This window comes from Oncorhynchus kisutch, linkage group LG26 (assembly GCF_002021735.2).
Source record: "Oncorhynchus kisutch isolate 150728-3 linkage group LG26, Okis_V2, whole genome shotgun sequence".
Taxonomy (NCBI): domain Eukaryota; kingdom Metazoa; phylum Chordata; class Actinopteri; order Salmoniformes; family Salmonidae; genus Oncorhynchus; species Oncorhynchus kisutch.
This window is the reverse complement of record NC_034199.2, coordinates 16,983,057-17,003,345: the sequence shown is the minus strand read 5'-3', so window position 1 is coordinate 17,003,345 and position 20,289 is coordinate 16,983,057. Positions and strand designations below refer to the sequence as shown.

At 44.1% G+C, this 20,289-nt stretch overlaps 1 protein-coding gene and 1 pseudogene across 4 annotated transcripts in view; one reads left to right on the top strand and one right to left on the bottom strand.

The window, feature by feature from the left end:
- Positions 1-2,498: 2,498 nt before the first annotated feature.
- Positions 2,499-4,112, top strand: LOC109871140 (toll-like receptor 7; annotated as a pseudogene).
- Positions 4,113-5,968: 1,856 nt separating this feature from the next.
- The window catches only part of LOC109871413 (FERM and PDZ domain-containing protein 4), a 51,934-nt gene continuing 37,613 nt past the window's right edge, over positions 5,969-20,289 (bottom strand). For 3 of the 4 annotated variants that reach the window (XM_020462288.2, XM_031805412.1, XM_031805413.1), the window contains 15 exons: positions 17,497-17,657; positions 17,077-17,179; positions 16,218-16,263; positions 14,957-15,061; positions 14,328-14,435; positions 13,759-13,890; positions 13,127-13,246; positions 12,738-12,874; positions 12,099-12,225; positions 11,823-11,912; positions 11,504-11,686; positions 11,169-11,298; positions 10,016-11,047; positions 8,375-9,643; positions 5,969-7,903 (listed from right to left, as the gene is read on the bottom strand). In XM_020462288.2, the coding sequence (XP_020317877.2) occupies positions 6,513-7,903; positions 8,375-9,643; positions 10,016-11,047; positions 11,169-11,298; positions 11,504-11,686; positions 11,823-11,912; positions 12,099-12,225; positions 12,738-12,874; positions 13,127-13,246; positions 13,759-13,890; positions 14,328-14,435; positions 14,957-15,061; positions 16,218-16,263; positions 17,077-17,179; positions 17,497-17,657 (5,134 nt within the window). In that variant the 3' untranslated portion in view covers positions 5,969-6,512. Of the gene's footprint in view, positions 7,909-8,374; positions 9,644-10,015; positions 11,048-11,168; positions 11,299-11,503; positions 11,687-11,822; positions 11,913-12,098; positions 12,226-12,737; positions 12,875-13,126; positions 13,247-13,758; positions 13,891-14,327; positions 14,436-14,956; positions 15,062-16,217; positions 16,264-17,076; positions 17,180-17,496; positions 17,658-20,289 lie in introns of all 4 variants that reach the window. The other variant, XM_031805414.1, reaches the window with a different exon arrangement.

Below are 20,289 nucleotides of genomic sequence, written 5' to 3'. Positions count from 1 at the left end.
AATGCATTTGTTTCAGCCTAGCTCAGTGCTTTCTGTGGTGTTGGGGCAGCAAGCGTAAAATTTGGAGTGTAGGGGTTGGTCAGTGTTCAGTCACTCATGGGGACATTATGTAACTGCAAAATATATGGGGAGAGCGTCAATACAGGACTAAGATTGAATCCTACTATACCGGCTCTGACCCTCGCCGGATGTGGCAGGGCTTGCAAAGGGAAACCCAGCCACGAGCTGCCCAGTGATGCGAGCCAATCCAGAAGGACTAAATGCCATTTATGCTCACTTCTAGGCAAGCAACACTGAACCATACATAAGAGCACCAGCTGTTCCGGACGACTGTGTGATCAAGCTCTCCATAGCCGATATAAGCAAGATATTTAAACAGGTCAACATTCCCAAGGCCACGGGACCAGAGGGATTACCAGGACATGTACAACTGGCAAGTGTCTTCACTGACATTTTAACCTCTCCCTGACCGAGTCTGTAATACCGACATGTTTCAAGCAGACCATCGTAGTCCCTGTACCCAAGAAAGCGAAGGTAACCTGCCTAAATGACTACCACCCCATTGCACTCACATCGGTAGCCATGAAGTACTTTCAAAGGCCGGTCATGAACTTCCTGACGGGCCACCCCCAGGTGGTGAGGGTGGGCAACAACACATCTTCCACACTGATCCTCAACACGGGGGCTCCTCAGGGCCCTCAGTCCCCTCCTGTACTCTGTGTGTTGCCAAGCAGGACTCCAACAACATTAAGTTTGCTGACGACACAACGGTGGCAGGCCTAATCACCGACAACGATGAGACAGCCTTTAGGGAGGAGGTCAGGGACGTGGCAACAACCTCTCCCTCAACATGAGCAAGACAAAGGAGATGATCGTGGACTACAGGAAAAGGACAGCCGAACACGCCCCCATTCACATTGAAGAGGTTGTAGTGGAGCGGCTCAAGAGTTTCAAGTTCCTTGGTCTCCACATCAACTATCATGGTCCAAACGCACCAAGAATGCCGTGAAGAGGGCACGACAACGCCTTTTCACCCTCAGGAGACAAAAGATTTGGCATGGGACCCCAGATCCTCAAAAAGTTGTATAGCTGCACCATCGAGAGCATCCTGACCGGTTGCATCACCGCCTGGCATGGCAGCTGCTCGGCATCCTACCATAAGGCGCCACAGAGGGTAGTGAGTACAGCCCAGTACATCACTGTGGCAAAGCTTCCTGCCATCCAAGACCTATATACTAGGCGGTTTCAGAGGAAGACGAAAACATTATCAAAGACTCAAGTCACCCACTCTGCTACCGCACGGCAAACGGTACTGGAGCGCCAAGTCTAGATCCAAAAGGCTCCTTAACACCATCTACCCCAAGCCATAAGACTGCTAAACAATTCATCAAATGGCCACCCGGACTATTTGCATTGACACTCTTTGTTTTTACACTGCTGCTACTTGCTGTTTACTATCTACGTATAGTCACATTACCCCTACCTACATGGACAAATTACCTTGACTAACGTGTAGCCCTGCACATTGACTCGGTAACCTCTGTATATAGCCTCATTATTTTGTGCTACTTTTTAAATTTAGTTTTAGGCTGGACAAAGTTGAATTACTGTTTAACAGATGCCCCGCCATACTTTTCTCGAATAAAAAAATTACAAAATTGAAAACTTTTTGGCCAGTATATGCGTCTCTGTTTAGAATGCACTGTCCGCTCTCCCTTGAGGCTTTCCCAAGATACCCAAGAGACCAAACATCCTCAGATCACATTCAAGCCTCGGATTGGACAGTGAAACACACGTTTGCACCTGCAGGCGATGTGCAGATGTTTAATTTCGCTCTCATGCCATCATGGCTGAAGCCAGTGCAAATTCCTACTATTTGTGTGTCCAGGTTTAACGTGGGACATCACTCATTATATAGAATCAGTTAAATTCATGGTTATTGCATCATTTTCAGATATATTAGGAGCGATTAAGAGACGAAACAATGTAATTTAACCAATTGACTGGCCAGAGATCAGGGCATTCATCAGCAAACACCTAGTGCAAGCTCAAATCAAAGTTTATTGGTCACATACACATGGTTAGCAGATGTTAATGCGAGTGTAGCAAAATGCTTGCGCTTCTAGTTCCAACGGCACAGTAATAGCTAACAAGTAAACAATTCTCCAACACTACCTAAGACACACAAATCTAAAGGGGTGAATGAGAAATTGTACAAATAAATATATGGATGAGCGATGGCATAAGAAAGGTGTAATAGAGGGTATAAAATACAGTATATACACACAGACGAGTAATGTAAGATATGTAAACATTATGACATGAGAGAAATCTGTCCCCTCATGTCTACAGTAAATTTCCTCCTTGTTTATGCTATTATAATTAAGATGAACTGTATCCATACTTTTTCAATAAATGTTACAAAGAAAGGATGAGCAAATGCTGAAGAAAAGCTGCATTGACCCACAATTTAATTAGTACTGCTGCAAACTGCATAAATGTATCAGGATAAGGTAAGACCCAGACCGTATCGAAGTAACAATGTTTATTACAGCAACAGAGGCAAAGGTACAGGACGGCAGGCAGAGTTCTGGAAATCCAGATGGGGCAAAGGTACAGGACGGCAGACAGGCTGAGTGGTCAGGCGGGCGGGTTCAGGACAGGCTAAGGTCAAAAACCAGGAGGGCGAGAAAAGCGTCTGGGAACAGATCGGACAAAACGCGGGTAAGCTTGACAAAACGTGGGTAAGCTTGACAAAACGCGGGTAAGCTTGACAAAACGCGGGTAAGCTTGACAAAACGCGGGTAAGCTTGACAAAACGTGGGTAAGCTGCCAGCATGAAGAAGCACCACAGGCCCAGCAGCATCACCACACACACCTGGAGGGATAGACACTCTGTTATCTGACAGGGGGAATAAGGACAGTGTCATTACTAGAGGGGTATTGACAATGAGTTTTATTGCCTCTTAAACCACAGGACACAACAAGTCTCAGATTAAAATTCACTGCTCAATAAAATATAAAAGTATAGAAACCAATCACTTCTGTTTGCTGGGATTCAAACAGAAGTGATTGGTTTCTATACTTTTATATTTTATTGAGCAGTGAATTTTAATCTGAGACTTGTTGTTGCAGAAGTACCCAGCTACTCTGAACCCGAATCACTCATTCTCCTTCCTGAAATCCCTGAAAGTATTCACCCTCAGGGGCTTTATCTTCAAACAACTGACCCATGCAGACATCAGGCCACTGATTCCTCTAAAGAACCTCAAGGTCATTGACCTGGGCACCAACTTCATCAAAATGACCAACCTCAGCACTCTAATGGAGCTCAAAAGCTTCCAAATAATCAATTCCATAGACAATAACATATCGTCCCCTTCTCAAAGTGGTAATTCTGTTGATTTTTCTGGAGGGGAAGCCTTAAATGGCTTCCCAATGTCAGATGCTGAGCACTACCACAAAGGAGAAGTGAGAGAGATTCATTGGTTTAGATATGATGAGTATGCATGCAGCTGCAAATAGTAGGACAAGGAGGCTGGGACACGGAATTCATTCGTTAATAACTGTGCAGCCAGTTTGGAAAAAAACTGGATATCAGCAGGAATAACATATTCTTCCTTCACTCCAGATTCTTGAACCTTGCTAACATTAGATGCCTAAATCTCTATGGAAATTCGATGAGCCGAAGTCTAAATGGTTCCGAGTTCACTTATCTCACTAACTTAAAGTATCTTGACTTCTCATCTAACTGTCTCGACCTTTTCTATTCCTCAGCATTTTAGGAACTGAGAAGTTTAGTTATGTGAGACATAAGCCACAACAACCATTACTTTGAGTCTGAGGGTTTGACTCATATGCTGAATTTCACCAACAATTTGACCAATCTGAAGATATTACTCATGAACTACAATAACATTTCCACCTCCACCAACACAGAGCTGGAAAACACTTCTCTGAATAAGTTAGAATTCAAAGGTAACCGTTTAGATATGCTGTGGAGGGATAAGATACTATATACAGTACATCAACTACTTTTGGAAACGGGTTCATCTGAGGGTCCTAGACATCTCTCACAACAACCTCAACTCCCTTCCTCAGCAAGTCTTTAGACAACTGCCAGACAAATGTACTGAGCTCTACATCAACAACAACATACTGAAGGTTTTTAGTCTCCACATGAACTCTCTACCGGTACCCCCCTGTATATAGTCTCCACATTGACTCTCTACCGGTACCCCCCTGTATTTAGTCTCCACATTGACTCTCTACCGGTACCCCCTGTATATAGTCTCCACATTGACTCTCTACCGGTACCCCCCTGTATATAGTCTCCACATTGACTCTGTACCGGTACCCCCCTGTATATAGTCTCCACATTGCCTATCTACCGGTAACCCCCTGTATATAGTCTCCACATTGACTCTGTACCGGTACCCCCCTGTATATAGTCTCCACATTGACTCTGTACCGGTACCCCCCTGTATATAGTCTCCACATTGACTCTGTACCGGTACCCCCCTGTATATAGTCTCCACATTGACTCTCTACCGGTACCCCCTGTATATAGTCTCCACATTGACTCTCTACCGGTACCCCCTGTATATAGTCTCCACATTGACTCTGTACCGGTAACCCCCTGTATATAGTCTCCACATTGACTCTGTACCGGTAACCCCCTGTATATAGTCTCCACATTGACTCTGTACCGGTAACCCCCTGTATATAGTCTCCACATTGACTCTCTACCGGTACCCCCCTGTATATAGTCTCCACATTGACTCTGTACCGGTACCCCCCTGTATATAGTCTCCACATTGCCTCTCTACCGGTAACCCCCTGTATATAGTCTCCACATTGACTCTGTACCGGTACCCCCCTGTATATAGTCTCCACATTGACTCTGTACCGGTACCCCCCTGTATATAGTCTCCACATTGACTCTGTACCGGTACCCCCCTGTATATAGTCTCGTTATTGTTTTTTACTGCTGTCTTTAGTTACTTGTTACTTTTATTTCTTATTCTTATCCATATTTTTTTAACTGCATTGTTGGTTAGGGGCTCGTAAGTAAGCATTTCACTGTAAGATCTACACATGTTGTATTCGGCGCATGTGACTAATACAATTTGATTTAAATTGTTTATGACTCTGTCGTACAGTACACACTTTTAGGCTACCTGGCTAACAGTAAAATGTTTGCTTGCTAGCCTAATTTCCTTTCATGGGCAACGAAAGCCAGGCCAGTTAATTAACATTAGCCTACTACATCTAGCTATATGTTGAACTTCCATCCTCTCAGGCCAGGAGCACTATGTATGTATTTATGGTTGGTATAGAATCGCTGTTATAATCATTGACCAGTATGGAGAATTATGTAAAACCACAAGTCCAAATTTAAGAAAACATAGAGACATGAAAGAACAATTGTTTAGTATATTTTTTTGTTGCAATTTTTGGGGGGAGAGGCCTGGCTTTCCTTGGCATTACATAAATACATGCCACTTCTTCTCTGTAAATAAAAGTGAAACCTCAGTTCAGAGAAACACAGGACAGCTGGGACGTTAGCTAGTAGCTGTGGCGATAAACTGTACAGCCTGTGCCTTCAAGCAACGTTACTCTGCAGATTATACATTATGCAGACACACTCTCCGGCCTTCAAACTTAGACAGTCCATCATCATTAATGCAAAATGCATGATCATCACCCTGGACTTAGTAAATGGTAAAACAGTAAATAATCAAACATGATTTAATACAACCAAACATGGTCCAGGACAGTTTTTGGTATAAATTATGCCATTTTTGTGACAAATAAGTTTTAGAGAAAGCTGGAGAAAGCCCCACTCACTGTAAGCAGAACATTACTTGGCTTTAGAGAACAGTAATGTTTTTTAATTGATAATTGAAATGGACCTTTACTTTGTATAACAATCGTTATGAGAATAATAAAGGAGACAATAATCAACTTCAGGTTGCAACATTTTTTACTTTTAATATGTTATGGTAGTGCTGACAAAAATAAGAGGAAAGTACTCAGTGAACATGTGCAAAGATTCATAAACTATGTCGGTTTCAGCAAATGAAAAATATCGACGTCATAATGGACTGTATCATATAATTTAATTTCTTGTCTTGCGCAGTGATTTGTTTAGAGCTCTTTGTCACATAATATGTATCATGTGTAACATAATAATTCATACAAATAAATACAGATTTAATAGTTGTTCATCTACACATTACACCCCAAAAGGTGATTATCAATTTGTAAAAGTATACTTATCAAGTAATATCAGTTTATATACCCTTAGGAACATGTTCTTCTTCTCAGAGGCCTGAATATAACCACCTTTAAAAGTGTCATCATGATTAATAGAGTTTATTTGACTTTACATATCAAACAAAATATACACAAGGCAAGGTTTTGTCACAGCAGTTCACATTGGTTTGGGTCGAATAAACCCACGTCTCTTATGTATGGCTTTGAAATCTCTAATCATAACCGTGTTATGTTTATTTGTAGAGTGTTGTCAGTGAGTGACTCAGTCTGTTGACGATAGCACACATGGTGGTGGAGTGACGTGTCAATGCATTCACACTTTGGTCATTGGGGGAACTATCCAAAGCCGTTTCAGCAGCCTGGAGCAGACACACATAGTTCATGACGACCTCGTCCACCTTTGCTACCACCTCGCGCTGCCGGCTCTCAGGGCTCAAGCCCTCCACCAGTGACATGCAGGCCTGTGTTAAGCAACAGACCGTGTGGAAACTGTGAGTCAGGGAGAGCAGGGTGTCCTGGGGGCTGCCTTGCACCAGGGCCATGTGATTGCAGGCGCTGCCCAGCTCTAGGGCCTCCATGGAGAGCAGCTGACTGAACCTCCACAGGTCGGACTCACTGACCTCTGACCTCTGGCCACCTCCCTGGCATACACCGGAGCGCACCAGACACATCATATCCAGGGCATCTCTCTGTGCATCTGAGAAACCCTGGGGGAGGGTGTAGGTCTTTCTCTTCAGTAAGTTGACACGGCTCAGCTTCGCTCCCAGGCTCATGCCGCTCACAGTCACACCACTGGCCATGTTGAGCTGTTCAGCCACAGCGGGGGGTTCAGATCCAGAGGCGTACAAAGAGACTGTGTTCTCTGCGTCAACTCTGGGGCTGGTAGGGAGTGACTGTGCCTTCTGACCCCCAGAGAATGGCTGGGAGGTGGGGCTTTCTCCTGCTCCACCTCCGACTTCATCGTCATCGTCATCATCAGTGTTGGTCTTCCTCTTGGGGAAGCAGTGTGTGAAGGGCCCATGGCACCTCATCCAGGTGCTGCTGTCCAGTCTGGGTAGTGGCACAGCTTGGAGCTGCTTGGCATCCAATGACGCTGGCAGCATGATAGAGGCGCCTCTGAAGAGCTTCCTGCCAGAGGACTGAGAGCTAACTGATCTAACAGACCATACTGATCCCTGGGACAAGGACAAGCTCTTGGAAAGTGTCTTGGAAAAAGCAAATCTCCTCTGTGGCTTGGAGGGGTCGTCGGGTGACTGGACTCTCTGGGCACTTCTCCCACTCAGCGTGGCTTTGGTTTTCTCCAACAGTTCTTCGAGGCTCCTGGAGCCCGGCGTGATGCTGCTCCAGCTCCTTCTCAGCATCCGACCCCTTTGCTGCGGTGGCTTCCTGAGGCTGCCTGTGATAGGGTCACATGGGTGTAAGCTTGAAGGGAAAGCCTGGGCGCGGCATGGGATGGGCTCAGTGCAGGGGCACCCCTGCTGCTTTGTGGCACTTGGCACACTGGACTCTGTGCTGCTGCTACTGGTTAATGATGGTGGTGAGGTGGTGGTGGCGGCGGCGTTGACCTCGTTGGAGAGAGCAGAGGAGGAGTCTTCCCCTGCAGCCGTCTTGAGCTGGGTGCAAGCTACACTAGGGGGAGCAGAAAATCAAATAGAATCGTTAAGCATCTCCCTGACAACATGGTGCATTGCTTTGATCTCTAACCTTTTCCTGTTTTCATTAGAGGACTTTTTAGTAAAATGTTGCTCTAATTGTCCTTTCATAACAGAGAGTGGGGTAAAATAGAATAAAGGTGCATTTCAGCACTTTTATCAGATCTCTGTGCAGCAAGTGTTACATAATGAACCAGTACACAGCAGTATTTCTTCTACCAATCACATCCTCTACACATGTATGCACTGTTGCATGTCCTTAGCTAGTGACATGCTTGTTGTTGTCTTCTGTCTGAATGGATAATGCTACTCTGACACCATGATGCATATCCTAATCCCCAGCTAGTGAATAATTTATCAACAGCCTCAATGTGCTCCTGGAATTGTGTTTACCATTTAAGCGCACAGACGTCAAAGGAAAAGACCGCTCTATTTAGTTGTACCTGTGGTTTCTTTTATCTTAGGCACCCGGTGGCAGCCATCTCCTCGTTTGGTACCGAATCCAGGCTCGGCACTGGTGGCTGCGTGGATCTTCCTCAGCAGGGTGGGATCTATGGTCTGATGTCTAGCCTTGCCCTGCTGTGTCCCCTGGCCTTGGGTGCCATAGGCCTTGTCCTCCCCACTAATATAGCCCAGCCCCTTGAGGGAAGACTCTGAGAGCAGATGCATGTTTTCTCCAGTGCAGAGGGGAGAGTCCATGGGAGTGACACAGCTACTGCTTCCTGAACTGCAGCCAGCATCTATGGAGGAGCACTGGGAGCTCTGGAGGGAGTGGACGCCCTCGCTGCCCTGTAACAATGACATGCGCTTACTCAGGTGATACTCGTGTAACCGTGTGACATCCTGCTCGGCCGAGGGAACCCTCGTCTGCTGCTGCTGTGGGTCGCTGCTGGGTAAATTGGCTTCTTCAGTACTGTGGGGGACTTTGGCGGGGGAGCGGGAATGAGAGTCTAACTGCAGGCTTCTCTCATTTGAGTCCTGCTTGTCTCCCTTAATTGTTCCCCTATCAGAGTGCGAGGCTTGTGAATCACTCACACAGTCTGGGGAAAGATTGTCCGCCATTTTGTTTTCAGGAGGGCGGTGATATCTTGGGGGCTTCTCTCGATACGGATAGGGTGTTCGCCCCAATTCGAATTGGTTCATGTATGGAGGTTCTCTTAGAATAGCATTATATTTGGGTGGGTCTGAATTATATTTGGGTGGATCCCCTCTATTTGAATTCTGGATGTTGCTGTGTCGTTTTTCTGTTGAGTCATCGTTATCTCCCTGAATCCTGCCTTCCGTGTCACTCAGCTTCCCTGGCTGCTTTCTCATCACAGAGCCCCTGTGCAGTTTGTTGAAATAGTCGGTGAGGGACTTGGTCTCCATGGTCTCTGGCTCCATCTCTCCCCCATCTGAGTGGAGGATCTGGGTGGAGGACACAGCTGAGGACTTGGCCCCCTCCTCCTCCTCCTCCCCCCCTTCCCAGGTCTCCTGAGGGTTCTGCTGTATGGCCAGGGCTACCTTTCCTTCACAAGGTGTTATGGGAAACTTTGTTTTCTCCTCAGTCAGAGTGTGGTAGCCCTCCGCAGTGGCCACATACAGTCTCAAATGGGTTTCAGAGAGTTTCTGGGCAGCGACCAGCTCTGAACTCTCCGTCATCTCTGAGGAGTTAGTCTCGTTGCCAGAGTCCGATGAGGACTCGGGGCTAAAGGCCCTTGATATTTCTACACCTGTGTGCCACAGAGAGACAGACATTTTATTAACACATTTTACCTGAGGCATCTTAGAAATATTATAAAAAAGCACACATTTCATTGGTACAAAGAGTATGAAAGCTGTGAGTTGAAACGCATTTGTGCGGCTGATCATAAATGATACTAAATAAATAAATGATCCACAAAACAAAAAAACAACAAAAAATGAGTGAAATACAGGACATTTTTTATGTTCAAAACGAATGAAGCAATGCGCACACTAAATGGAAACATAGAACAAAATGTTTTTTTTATTGAAAAATCAACAACAACAAATTTAAAAGTTAATGGCTGGAACATCCGCATGGTGTTAATGAATAAACGTTACAATAGTGTAAGAAGAAGAACCTGTGCTATTTTCTGACTGTGGGTGTGGGCTCTGCTCCTCAGAAGCCGCAAGGGCCTCCAGTGCCTGTAAGGTGGACACCACAGCATCGTCCAGGGCCCCCTCCACCTCTGGGCCCTCCTCCCCCTGTGTGGGGACTGAGTCTATGAGGGATACAGGGATATCGTCACGAGTCCCCTGGCCCTTTCTGACATGCCCCTGGGCCCCACCGTGCTGCTCATCCTCATCAGAGCTGTCCCTAAAGCCTGGGGGCGGGGCTGCGATGGCCAGGTTGAGGGAGTGAAGCAATACATCCTCGTTATCCTCCTCGTCTTTACCCTCTGGCGGCGGGGGCAGGGAGGTCAGGTCGATGATGTCATCGCTGGACCCCGAGAGCGAGAGGAATGTGGCCTTGTCCAGATCCCCCATCAGCCCCATGTCCTCCTCGCAGCTGATGTCATCCTCGTCCTCGTCGGCGTCCGTGGTGTCGGCGTAGCAGATGTCGTGCAGCAGCGGCTCCTCAATGCACTCGGTGTTGCCGAAGATTTTGGCGCTGTACGGATAGCCCTCCCCGTCCATCGGATCCTTGCTCTTGTAGTCCTCCTCTAGTCGCGTATACATGGGGCTGTGGTCGTGTAGTACCTCTGGGACGTCGTCCATCAGCCTCTGGTAGCCAAGGTTCTGGGGGTTCACACTGTCTAACGGTGGATCCCCGAAGATGAAGGAGACCTTGGCACTGCGGGGGGAGTCCTGGGCTTTGGGTCTGGAGGCACAGAGGTAGGGCTGGGGGTGTGTTGGGCCTCTGGTCCCCCCTCTGGTATCTACCCTCTCTGCCATGTTGTTCTGGGGTGGCTGCTGGATCTCAGTGATATAGACGGGGGACATGTCACTCTCACTCCTCCCGTGGTCCACGCAGTCTGAGTCTCTGTTAGAGGAGGGCTCCCTGGACGTACAGCGCTGGTTGTTGTGGTGCTGGTGCTCCTCACACCCTCTAAAGGAGGTGCTGTACGCCCACTCTATAGCCTGATAGTTCTGCTTTACTCTGCAGTCATTGCCTGAGAAGGAACCAAAGAGCGGTTGATAATCCCGTTTCTGTGATATCAGTGATGCTAATGTATCAACTTACAGTATTGTTGGCTTTTGAAAACAACGTAACTATGTAGAGTCTAGACTCACCGGTGTCTGCATTCCCTGTTTTTGCCATGTTGAAGATGGAACGGCGAGAGTCCACTAGTAGTCTGTAGTATCCAGCAGTCAAACAGGCCAGATTCATCGCGTCAGTGGACTCCATTAGCAGAGTGATGGGCTGGAGAATAGGGAGACGAGAGGACGACAACGGACACATTAACACATTGACACAATGTCCTCATTTATCATTCATTTCCTTGTATAATGTTATTGCTGAAAATGCTATTATATAGCTCATTAAATCAGGCTAGATGTCAACTCATTGCATTGATCGTCATGATCATATCACATTCAGTCCCTCTTGAAGATTTGTTTGATTTCACCTTCACATCCAGAACATGTAGCTCGACCCTGACGTTCTTCTCGTCCTCTGTGTACATCTCGATGCGGTTGACGTGACTGAAGTCGGCCAGCAGCGCCACCAGGTTAGTCTTGGTGTTGATCACATGACTGATGCCATACCTGGGACCCACTAGTAGGGTTACCTCTGTGTGCTTCTCTCCTTGCTGGGGGCATTGAGCAGAGGGGAAATAATTTAAACACAGTACACATGAACTCGTTAAATGAGATATGATATTCTGATGTTTTTGTGTCTTGTTATTCAAATAGTTTGAGCTCAGAAAAAGAGAGGTAGCTATTTACCAGCAGTATAGATTTAAAAACCCGTCCTCCGTACAGTCGCAGGTCACTGAGATACTTCAGATAGTGGACCTTGGCCTGCAATGCTGACAGCTGAAAGAGAGCATGAGCAATTTAGGCTATTGACAATACGAATGTGTACAGGGGATTTCTTTTACAATGAAACTGGCGCTATGATTAGTCACATTGACGCGTTACATTATCTAACAGTGGGGAAATTTACGAGAGGATGACAATTCATGATTACAGGAGAGATAGCAGGAGGGAGAATAAAGGTACCTTTTTTCCAGGAGGTACCAGATTCTGGTTGGTTTTGAGAATGTGTGTTAGAGCTTTCTTGATGTTCTTCTCTTTCATGCTGGACAGTACTGCAGGAGGGAGAAACAGTGCCAAACCCCACTCCTTCCTGTAGAGCAAGAAACACTGGTGACATACATTTTATGTACAACGTGATAGAACAGCAGAATACGTTCCTTCAGGCGAACATCAATCACTTTATATCGAGAGGATCCGTTGAGTAACCAACAGGTAATCGATTATAATCAACATCCATATGAATTATCTGTGGTACTCACGACATAACAATCGGGAATAATCTCTTCAGATTATTCTCAAGTTTCTGAGTAAGTGTTGAGAGTGATGACAATGTGCTGCCAGATTGAACATGTGAGAAGATGCAGGGCCATGTGTGAACTTTAGGGGACCAGACGAGACATTGGACCTGGTCCATACTGACTTGGTGGTGGTGCAGCAGTGTTATATTATACGCCATTTAGCAGACGCTTTTATCCAAAGCAACTTGCACGCATACATGTCATGTAGCCTATTGGTGGTCACGGGAATCGATCCTACTATTCTAGCGCTGCAAGCGCCATTCTCGACTTACTGAGCTACAGAGAAAACACAAGAGCCACTCACTCAATGTATTTGAGCGAGACTTTCTGTGACTGCTTGGTGTTGATGGTGAGGATGTACATCTGCAGGGCAGCCAGACGCAGGGCCGTGTCGTATTTCAGCTCTGACCCAAATCGCTCAAGCACCACGTCATTGCAGCTCTGAACGAAGAGAGGAGAGGAAGAGAGGAGGAGAGAAGGTTAAACTGGTTGGACTATTGTTACTGACCATAATACAGTTAGTGTGTTGGGCTCCAAGTCAACACTAGGTAATTTACATTTTTCTGAGCTAATGTTTCTATATGAAATCTTACCAAATGCTTATCAATGAATATCATACAAAAATGTTGATTACACAATCAACATAATAATTTGTTAATCAGGCAGTGTTGTCTTCCATGTGCTGTGAATCACCTGAACATAGAGGTATTCAAATGCGACTGCATCTCTCCTGAGCAGGTCAACGGGGTCCTTTGGGACAAAGCTGATGCGGAAGAAGCATTTCATCTTGTGTGCCCCTGGTCTCTGTGTCACCTAGGACAACAGGCGAGGACACGGAATTAACATGTAGTGATGAGATGTCATGAATAATGAATAATGGATTAAAAAGCACGGCAAAAAAAAAAAAAAACGAATCACAAACGTACAAAATAGTGGTAAAATATATATCCTCATTTGTATGCATACAGAAACAACATCAATGTTACAAAAATGTATAAACCATAATGATAATAATCAAATACATAAAACAACAAGGGGCAAAAGGTGTAAACCAATATTCCAGACCCATTATGATCATTTCTATCTACAGTCTGTCTTATGGAGGGTCTGCATTGTGCTCTACATTACCCTACACTCAGTCTGTTCACATACAATCATTTAATCACATGCCCACCACCACCCAATCCCCACTTGCTATGAACGAACGTGGGTCATATTTGAAGGCACTGTAACAGTAACTGAATGAGGCCCTAATATTGTCTATCTGTCGTCTACCCGGGTGTGAGGCTGCTCACCCCACTGTAGGTGACCCCACAACATCTCACCTGAGTTAACATCTCCTGCTCGTGGAGGATCATGAGTTTGCTGGCCGAGCCCTCGTTCCTGTGCTCCAGCATCAGCGAGAAGTGTTCAATACTCTTAACGGAGAGCTTCTCTTGCAGGGTCAAGATGACATCCTTTCACACAGACAGAAGAGACATTCGTTATTAATATGGCGTGTACAAATGTAGGATTTTTCACATTCATAATCACAAATATACAGTGCGCAACTTGACGTTAAATGTCAGCTGCATTACATGAAATGACACAGATTAAACAGCACACTTTGGAGATGTTTTGTGTAGCAACACCACGAGAAAAAAGTGCTGGCCTACTTCTTCGTGCACTTAAATGAAGTTACAGCTCACTTGCCTTTGTGGGAGTGCTGTGTGTAACGCACATTTGGATACTTGCTGAATCATAAGTAAAGATAATACAGTATGCCACAGTGATCAAAGAAATAAACTATTCTGTAAGTGGTCTATGAGTGATGTAAGGTTAAATAGAAAAATCCTTTTTTTGATCAATGTCCCCATTAAGATGTCTTAGTGAAGGGCAGGGTGTATTGCTGCACCTTAATGGATGTGTTACTGTCAAACTTGAAGGATTTGGTCTGTCCATTCTCCAGGTACACCTTCAGAACATTTGGCATGAAGAGTAGAGAGTTGTCCTTCACAGATTCCTGTAAATGACAAGAAAATTGTGATAATTGCAGCCTTTTAATTGATCAGTAGGCTACGCTACACTGTTAAATGGTCACAGTAAGCGTTTAGAGGGGTACATAGTGGCAGGTAGCCTAGCGGTTTGTGGATTGGGCCAGCAACCCAATGGTTGATGGTTCAAATACCAAAGCTGATAAAGGTGAAAAATCTGTCAATGTGCCTTTGAGCAAGGTACTTAGCCCCAATTTGCTCCAAGGGTGTTGCACTACTATGGCTGACCATGTAAAACAACACATTTCACTGCACCTAAACATATTTTTTTAATATAATGAGAAAGCAATGTGTAATGGCAGGTAATGGCAATGGAAAGAAGAACACGACTGGCATCCAATACAGTTCAACAGTCCAACATATGTTGCAATATTAGAAGATTCAAGGGCAATGTCATAGGTGCATACTTTTACCTTTTGGAAAACTTTGGTATACAATAATATGAGACAGAGTGTGATGTAGTGTTGTAGAACACTACTGTTGTACTTACTGGGACCTGTCCATTAATGATGACCTCTTCTGCAAAGCGGACTTTCACTGGATTAGACTTTAACTTGGCCTTCTTGGCTGCACTGATGAACGCAGATTTGGGAGACTGGGGGGGGGGGGTTGAATAAAAAACACAGTTGGCAACAGGACCACCCCTTCAGAGAAGCCACAACCAATCAGCCATTCTCCCGTGGCGGGAGAAGAATAACGTTCCATTTACACTATCCCATCCTCATCCTCATCCCACTACCATTAACACTAGTGTTTTCATTCAATTCCTCATATTGTAATACATTGATATGATTAGAGATGCTGTAAGGGTGTGTAGTGGAAGGACACCCCCACTGGTGTCTGTGTTATTGAGTCACAGCTATGTCTGATAAGTGAGAACAATTCAAGTTTGAATTAGAAGAGCCGGTTCTGCGTGCATCTTATGGGATTCTGGAGCTCTCTCGATCTGTTTTTTTCTGCAAACCCAAGACATTTTCAAGATGAACTTCTTCTCAAGTTGAGGCCCTTTCCAGTAGAATCACACGTCAGGCTATTTCCCTTGAGACAGTCTTCATACAGGAAAATATCATTAGAAGAAATGAATGCTCAAATTATTTAATTTTCAGAGGTGTGTGTGAAAATATGAAATGTAATATGTTTTACAAGTTCTGTGCGGTCTTTTTGGACGTAATTGCTGCTTTTGTCATATATAAACCATTGTTGAGTGGAAGTCTGAAATATGCTACCCAAAGCTAGGATACAAGACAGAATGATTTCTGCCAGAGTTCGAACTTACATGGTGATATTCTGATTATTTGATATACAAGTCATTGTCTATTTTGGTGGTGACGGCACAAATCCATCTCATTGACCTATTTTATGAATCATAATATCACCTACATTCACAGTAGCTGTTATTGTGGCATTCTATCCATCCTCATATGGTCCTCCCGGGTGCTAACAGCTGTCAATGTGGCAGGTTGAGGTTCATCTGGGGTCTCGTGCTAGGGGTTGTTGCTACCATGAGAGGACTTGGACAACTTTCAGTATTCAGTGTTTGGACTGAAATCCCTGTGAGTTAGCCAGGCGAACACTAAGCAGTTACCTCGCCGTTTTGACGCCAGCAGAGACATAGGGCCACCTTTTTACGTCTCGGATTGTCTTGGATTCACCGAGTCAACAGACACACAGTCCATTAAACTTCATATCCCAGAAGTTCGCTCTGAATTTTATCAATGGAAACCTTTAAAGATGGGACGATTGATACTTACTGGGTACGGTTGAACCACTGTCAAAACAATGGATTCCTTGCAGCTCCTACAGAGAATGAACACAACACAAACAAGTCAACAAAAACATAATTAAACTGTAGATTAAAAAGGGAAATAAGTCATATTCATGTACAGCGGAAGTCGATTAATCAGGCCTGAGTCAGGCATTATTTCTCCTATGCAGTGAGCAGATTCTGACTGCTGAAGTGAGCCCATGAAGAAGGTCTATCAACATGAGCAATCTATTCTAGCCATGCCTCAAGCCTGGCTGTTACTCCTGTAATGAAACAGTAGTTTACTGCTGAGATGGAGCCCAGCACACTGACTTAAGGCCAGGGGAGCAGTGATGGACTGGACTCCTTATGGACATATTTCACTGCACTAATCTACTGTACAGACTCACTCCACAGTCCACAGAATGTAGGTCATATGGCCGTTCAGCCACTCACTCACTCACCTGAGTCAAGCATATAATAAGACACATAGAAATAATTCACACTGGTATATAGTTGGACCTGCATGGTGCAGAAATAGGCAAAGTACTCTACCCCATTACCCCACACTATCTGGGTATTTCTGGCATTGATATTGAATGTATACATAGGGCATTATCCTTCACTGCAGGTTTAAAAAAATATTTTCTATAGTTAGTTAACCAATTAAAACAGGGGTCTCATTCATATAGACATTTACTGTCTATTGTCATGACTCACGAGTCATGGAAATGACTCAGCAAGGCAAGGCACACACAGCTTGACATCAGGAAAGAAATATCCAAATGACTTCCTGTGCATACATGAATCCCATGTAAACTCAGCAGGGATACTGTACGTATGTTAGAGACATTGAGTTCCTGTACCTGACCAGGTCGATGACCCTCTCCCTGGGGGCGGAGCTAACCGGCTCATCGTTAATCATGATGATCTCGTCTCCTGGGGTCAGTCTGCCCTCAGAGGGACCTCCTACCAAGACACAGGGAACCACAGGGGAGTGGTACCAATTACAAAGTTTCTAGCTAGTAATTCTTCTTTGTTTTCTGGATTCATTGTACTCTTTAGGCGTAAGGTTGGCTAATATATCAAGTACTCTGAAGTGCATGGTTTATAAATAAAATGTGGCCTTTCATTGGTTATCATCACCGATTGGTCGCCATCTTTTGTCATCTGGTCACTATTGGATATACAGTAATACATCTTACTTCCTGTTAATAATGGCTATGTGTGAAGCTGTGGTTATTAATTGTGACATGATTGGTTTACAGGTGGGCTGGTGTGTTTACCTGGTGTGACTGACCGGACCACCACAGGTTTCTCACTGCCTGCCACAAAGCCAAAGCCCAGGACTGGATCTCGTCTCATCTCCACCTTGCGGGGGGCTGGAGGTACAAACTTGTCCCCGTCCAGACGAACCTCCTCCAGGGAGCTGCTTTGGGACACGTGGCTGGGAGAGTGAAGAGGGAAGGGGACAACCATAAGTCCAGCAGGTCACTAAACAGGTGACAGTGTCACTACACGACTGAACACCAACAAATCTATTTTTACCATTGGTACTGGTATCGACCTTGTATGTAGTGTATATTTTCATGTGTACTTGTTTTATTGTATTTGATTTATTGTGTGTGTTTTATGTATATGACTTAGTAGTATTGCATTGTTGAGTAAGAGCTTACAAGCAGACATTTCACTGTACTGTTTATAACTGCTGTATCCTGTGTACGTGACAAATAACCTTAGATTTGATTTGACCTTTCATCTTTAAAATGGAGATGTGATTCAGTATATCCAAAATGGGCCAAAAGGTGTTAAAAATCCATTTAACAAAATATGTAGTTTTTTTTAAATCTAAAAACATAGCAAATAAATATATATGAAATACTACTGTAACTTTGGCTAGTTTCTTCCATAAATCTGAAACATACAGTAGGAGTACAGCAGTAAATGTCATGCTCTTAGATATGAACTGAATGTTTCCCAGTCTATTAAGTTCCTTAAACGTTCAACGCTGAAAAGTAGCATTTAGTCTGAAATTACAAACTACTGCCATGCCTCAAAATAGAACACGTGGGCGATGACAATCTAGCTGTGGTTATATCTTCATGCAGCCTCACTTTCACTCTTATCAAGAAAATCTCAAACTCATCATGCATACATACTAATGCAGATAACCCACTGGGCAAAAACTGGTTGAATCAAAGTTATTTCAACGTAATTTGCCGACGTATTGTGACATGGAGTCTATGTTGAAAATACATTGGATTGGAAAAAAGTCAAATTTTATCTTCTGCTTGGACAGTTTCAACTGTGCAACTGATTTAGTCGACAAGGTAACAAATCATATGTTGGATTCACATCTCCTCAACCAAAAAGAAAACTCAACCACAAATAAAACCAAAAAGAAAAGTTAAAGAATGGGATTAAGCCGGTGGCACAGATGGATCTATCCAAGCTCCTTTGAATGTTGATAGTTTTTACTTTTGTAATACAATAAATAACCTAAAGTTAAGGCTCTCTTACAAACTAATGTAACATTAAACCTTAACATGAGTAACATGAGTAACATGAGTAACATGAGTAACACATCCATGACAACATTTCAAGGTTACTGTAACTACTGTATACATTGCTTCTTAATCAAAGCCTGCATGTTACAAATAGCATGCATCGGTTGCAGGTCTGTGAAGATCTTCAGATGTTTTTATTTGTTTAAAAGTTTATTTAACTAGGCAAGTCAGTTAAGAACAAATTCTTATTTATAATTACGGCCTACCAAAGGGCAAAAGGCCTCCTGTGGGGGCGAGGGCTGGGATTTAAAAAATAAAATAAAAATATAGGACAAAACACACATCATGACAAGAGGGACACCACAACACTGCAAGACAACAACAGCATGGAAGCAACACATGAAAACACATCATGGTAACAACACAACATGACAACAACATGGTAGCAACACAACATGGCAGCAGCACAAAACATGGTACAAACATTATTGCGCACAGACAACATCACACAAAGGGCAAGAAGGTAGAGACAACAATACATCACACAAAGCAGCCACAACTGTCAGTAAGAGTGTCCATGATCGAGTCTTTGAATGAATTCGATTTTTTATTTAACTAGGCAAGCCAGTTAAGAACAAATTCTTATTTACAATGACGGCCTACGCTGGCCAAACTGTGCACTGCCCTATGGGACTCCCAATCACGTCCGGTTATGATACAAACTGGATTTGAACCAGTCTTTAGTGACATCTCTATAGCACGGAGAAGCAGTGCCTTAGACAGCAGCGCCACTCGGGAGCCCCGGAGATGGAGATAAAACGGTCCAGGTTGAGTGCTTTTTGAGGCTCGTTCCAGCTGCAGCGAACTGAAGAGAAGCGACCCAGGGATGTGTGTGCTTTGGGGACCTTAAGCATAATGTGACTGGCAGAATGGGTATTGTATGTGGAGGATGAGGGCTGCAGTAGGTATCTCAGATAGGGGGGAGTGAGGCCTAGAGGGTTTTATAAATAAACATCAACCAGTGGGTCTTGCGACGGGTATACATAGATGACCAGTTTACGGAGTATTATAGAGTAATTGCTGCAATAATCTGTGCAGAATCTCGAAGGGCATTGATTGTTTGCTCCATGTACTTTTTATGTCATCTCAACTGCAATCCAAGTCATTTAGTTCTGCTATTAGATGAAGCACAGTAATAACACATTCATTTGTTGTATACATAAAAAAATAAAAAAAGATCTGACATTGTATTTCCATTTTATCTTTGCTGTGCCTTTAAATGGTTGAAAGCACAGTGATAAACATTGGGATGACAACTAAACCAAAAATAAGACACTGTTTTTTCCTTTGGAATTTGGTTGTGCTTTCAGATGTTTTAAAGCATTGGAAATTCAACAAACTATGTGTATTTTGAGTGGGTGAATATAGGTTGTAATATTATTGATCAACTTCTCAACCAAATATTACCCAATTATCCACATTGATTATCAATGATCCACATTGAAATGACGTGGTGTGCCCAGTGGGAATGTGTGCCCAGTGGGAAACAGATTTAGCACAAAAAAAGTATAT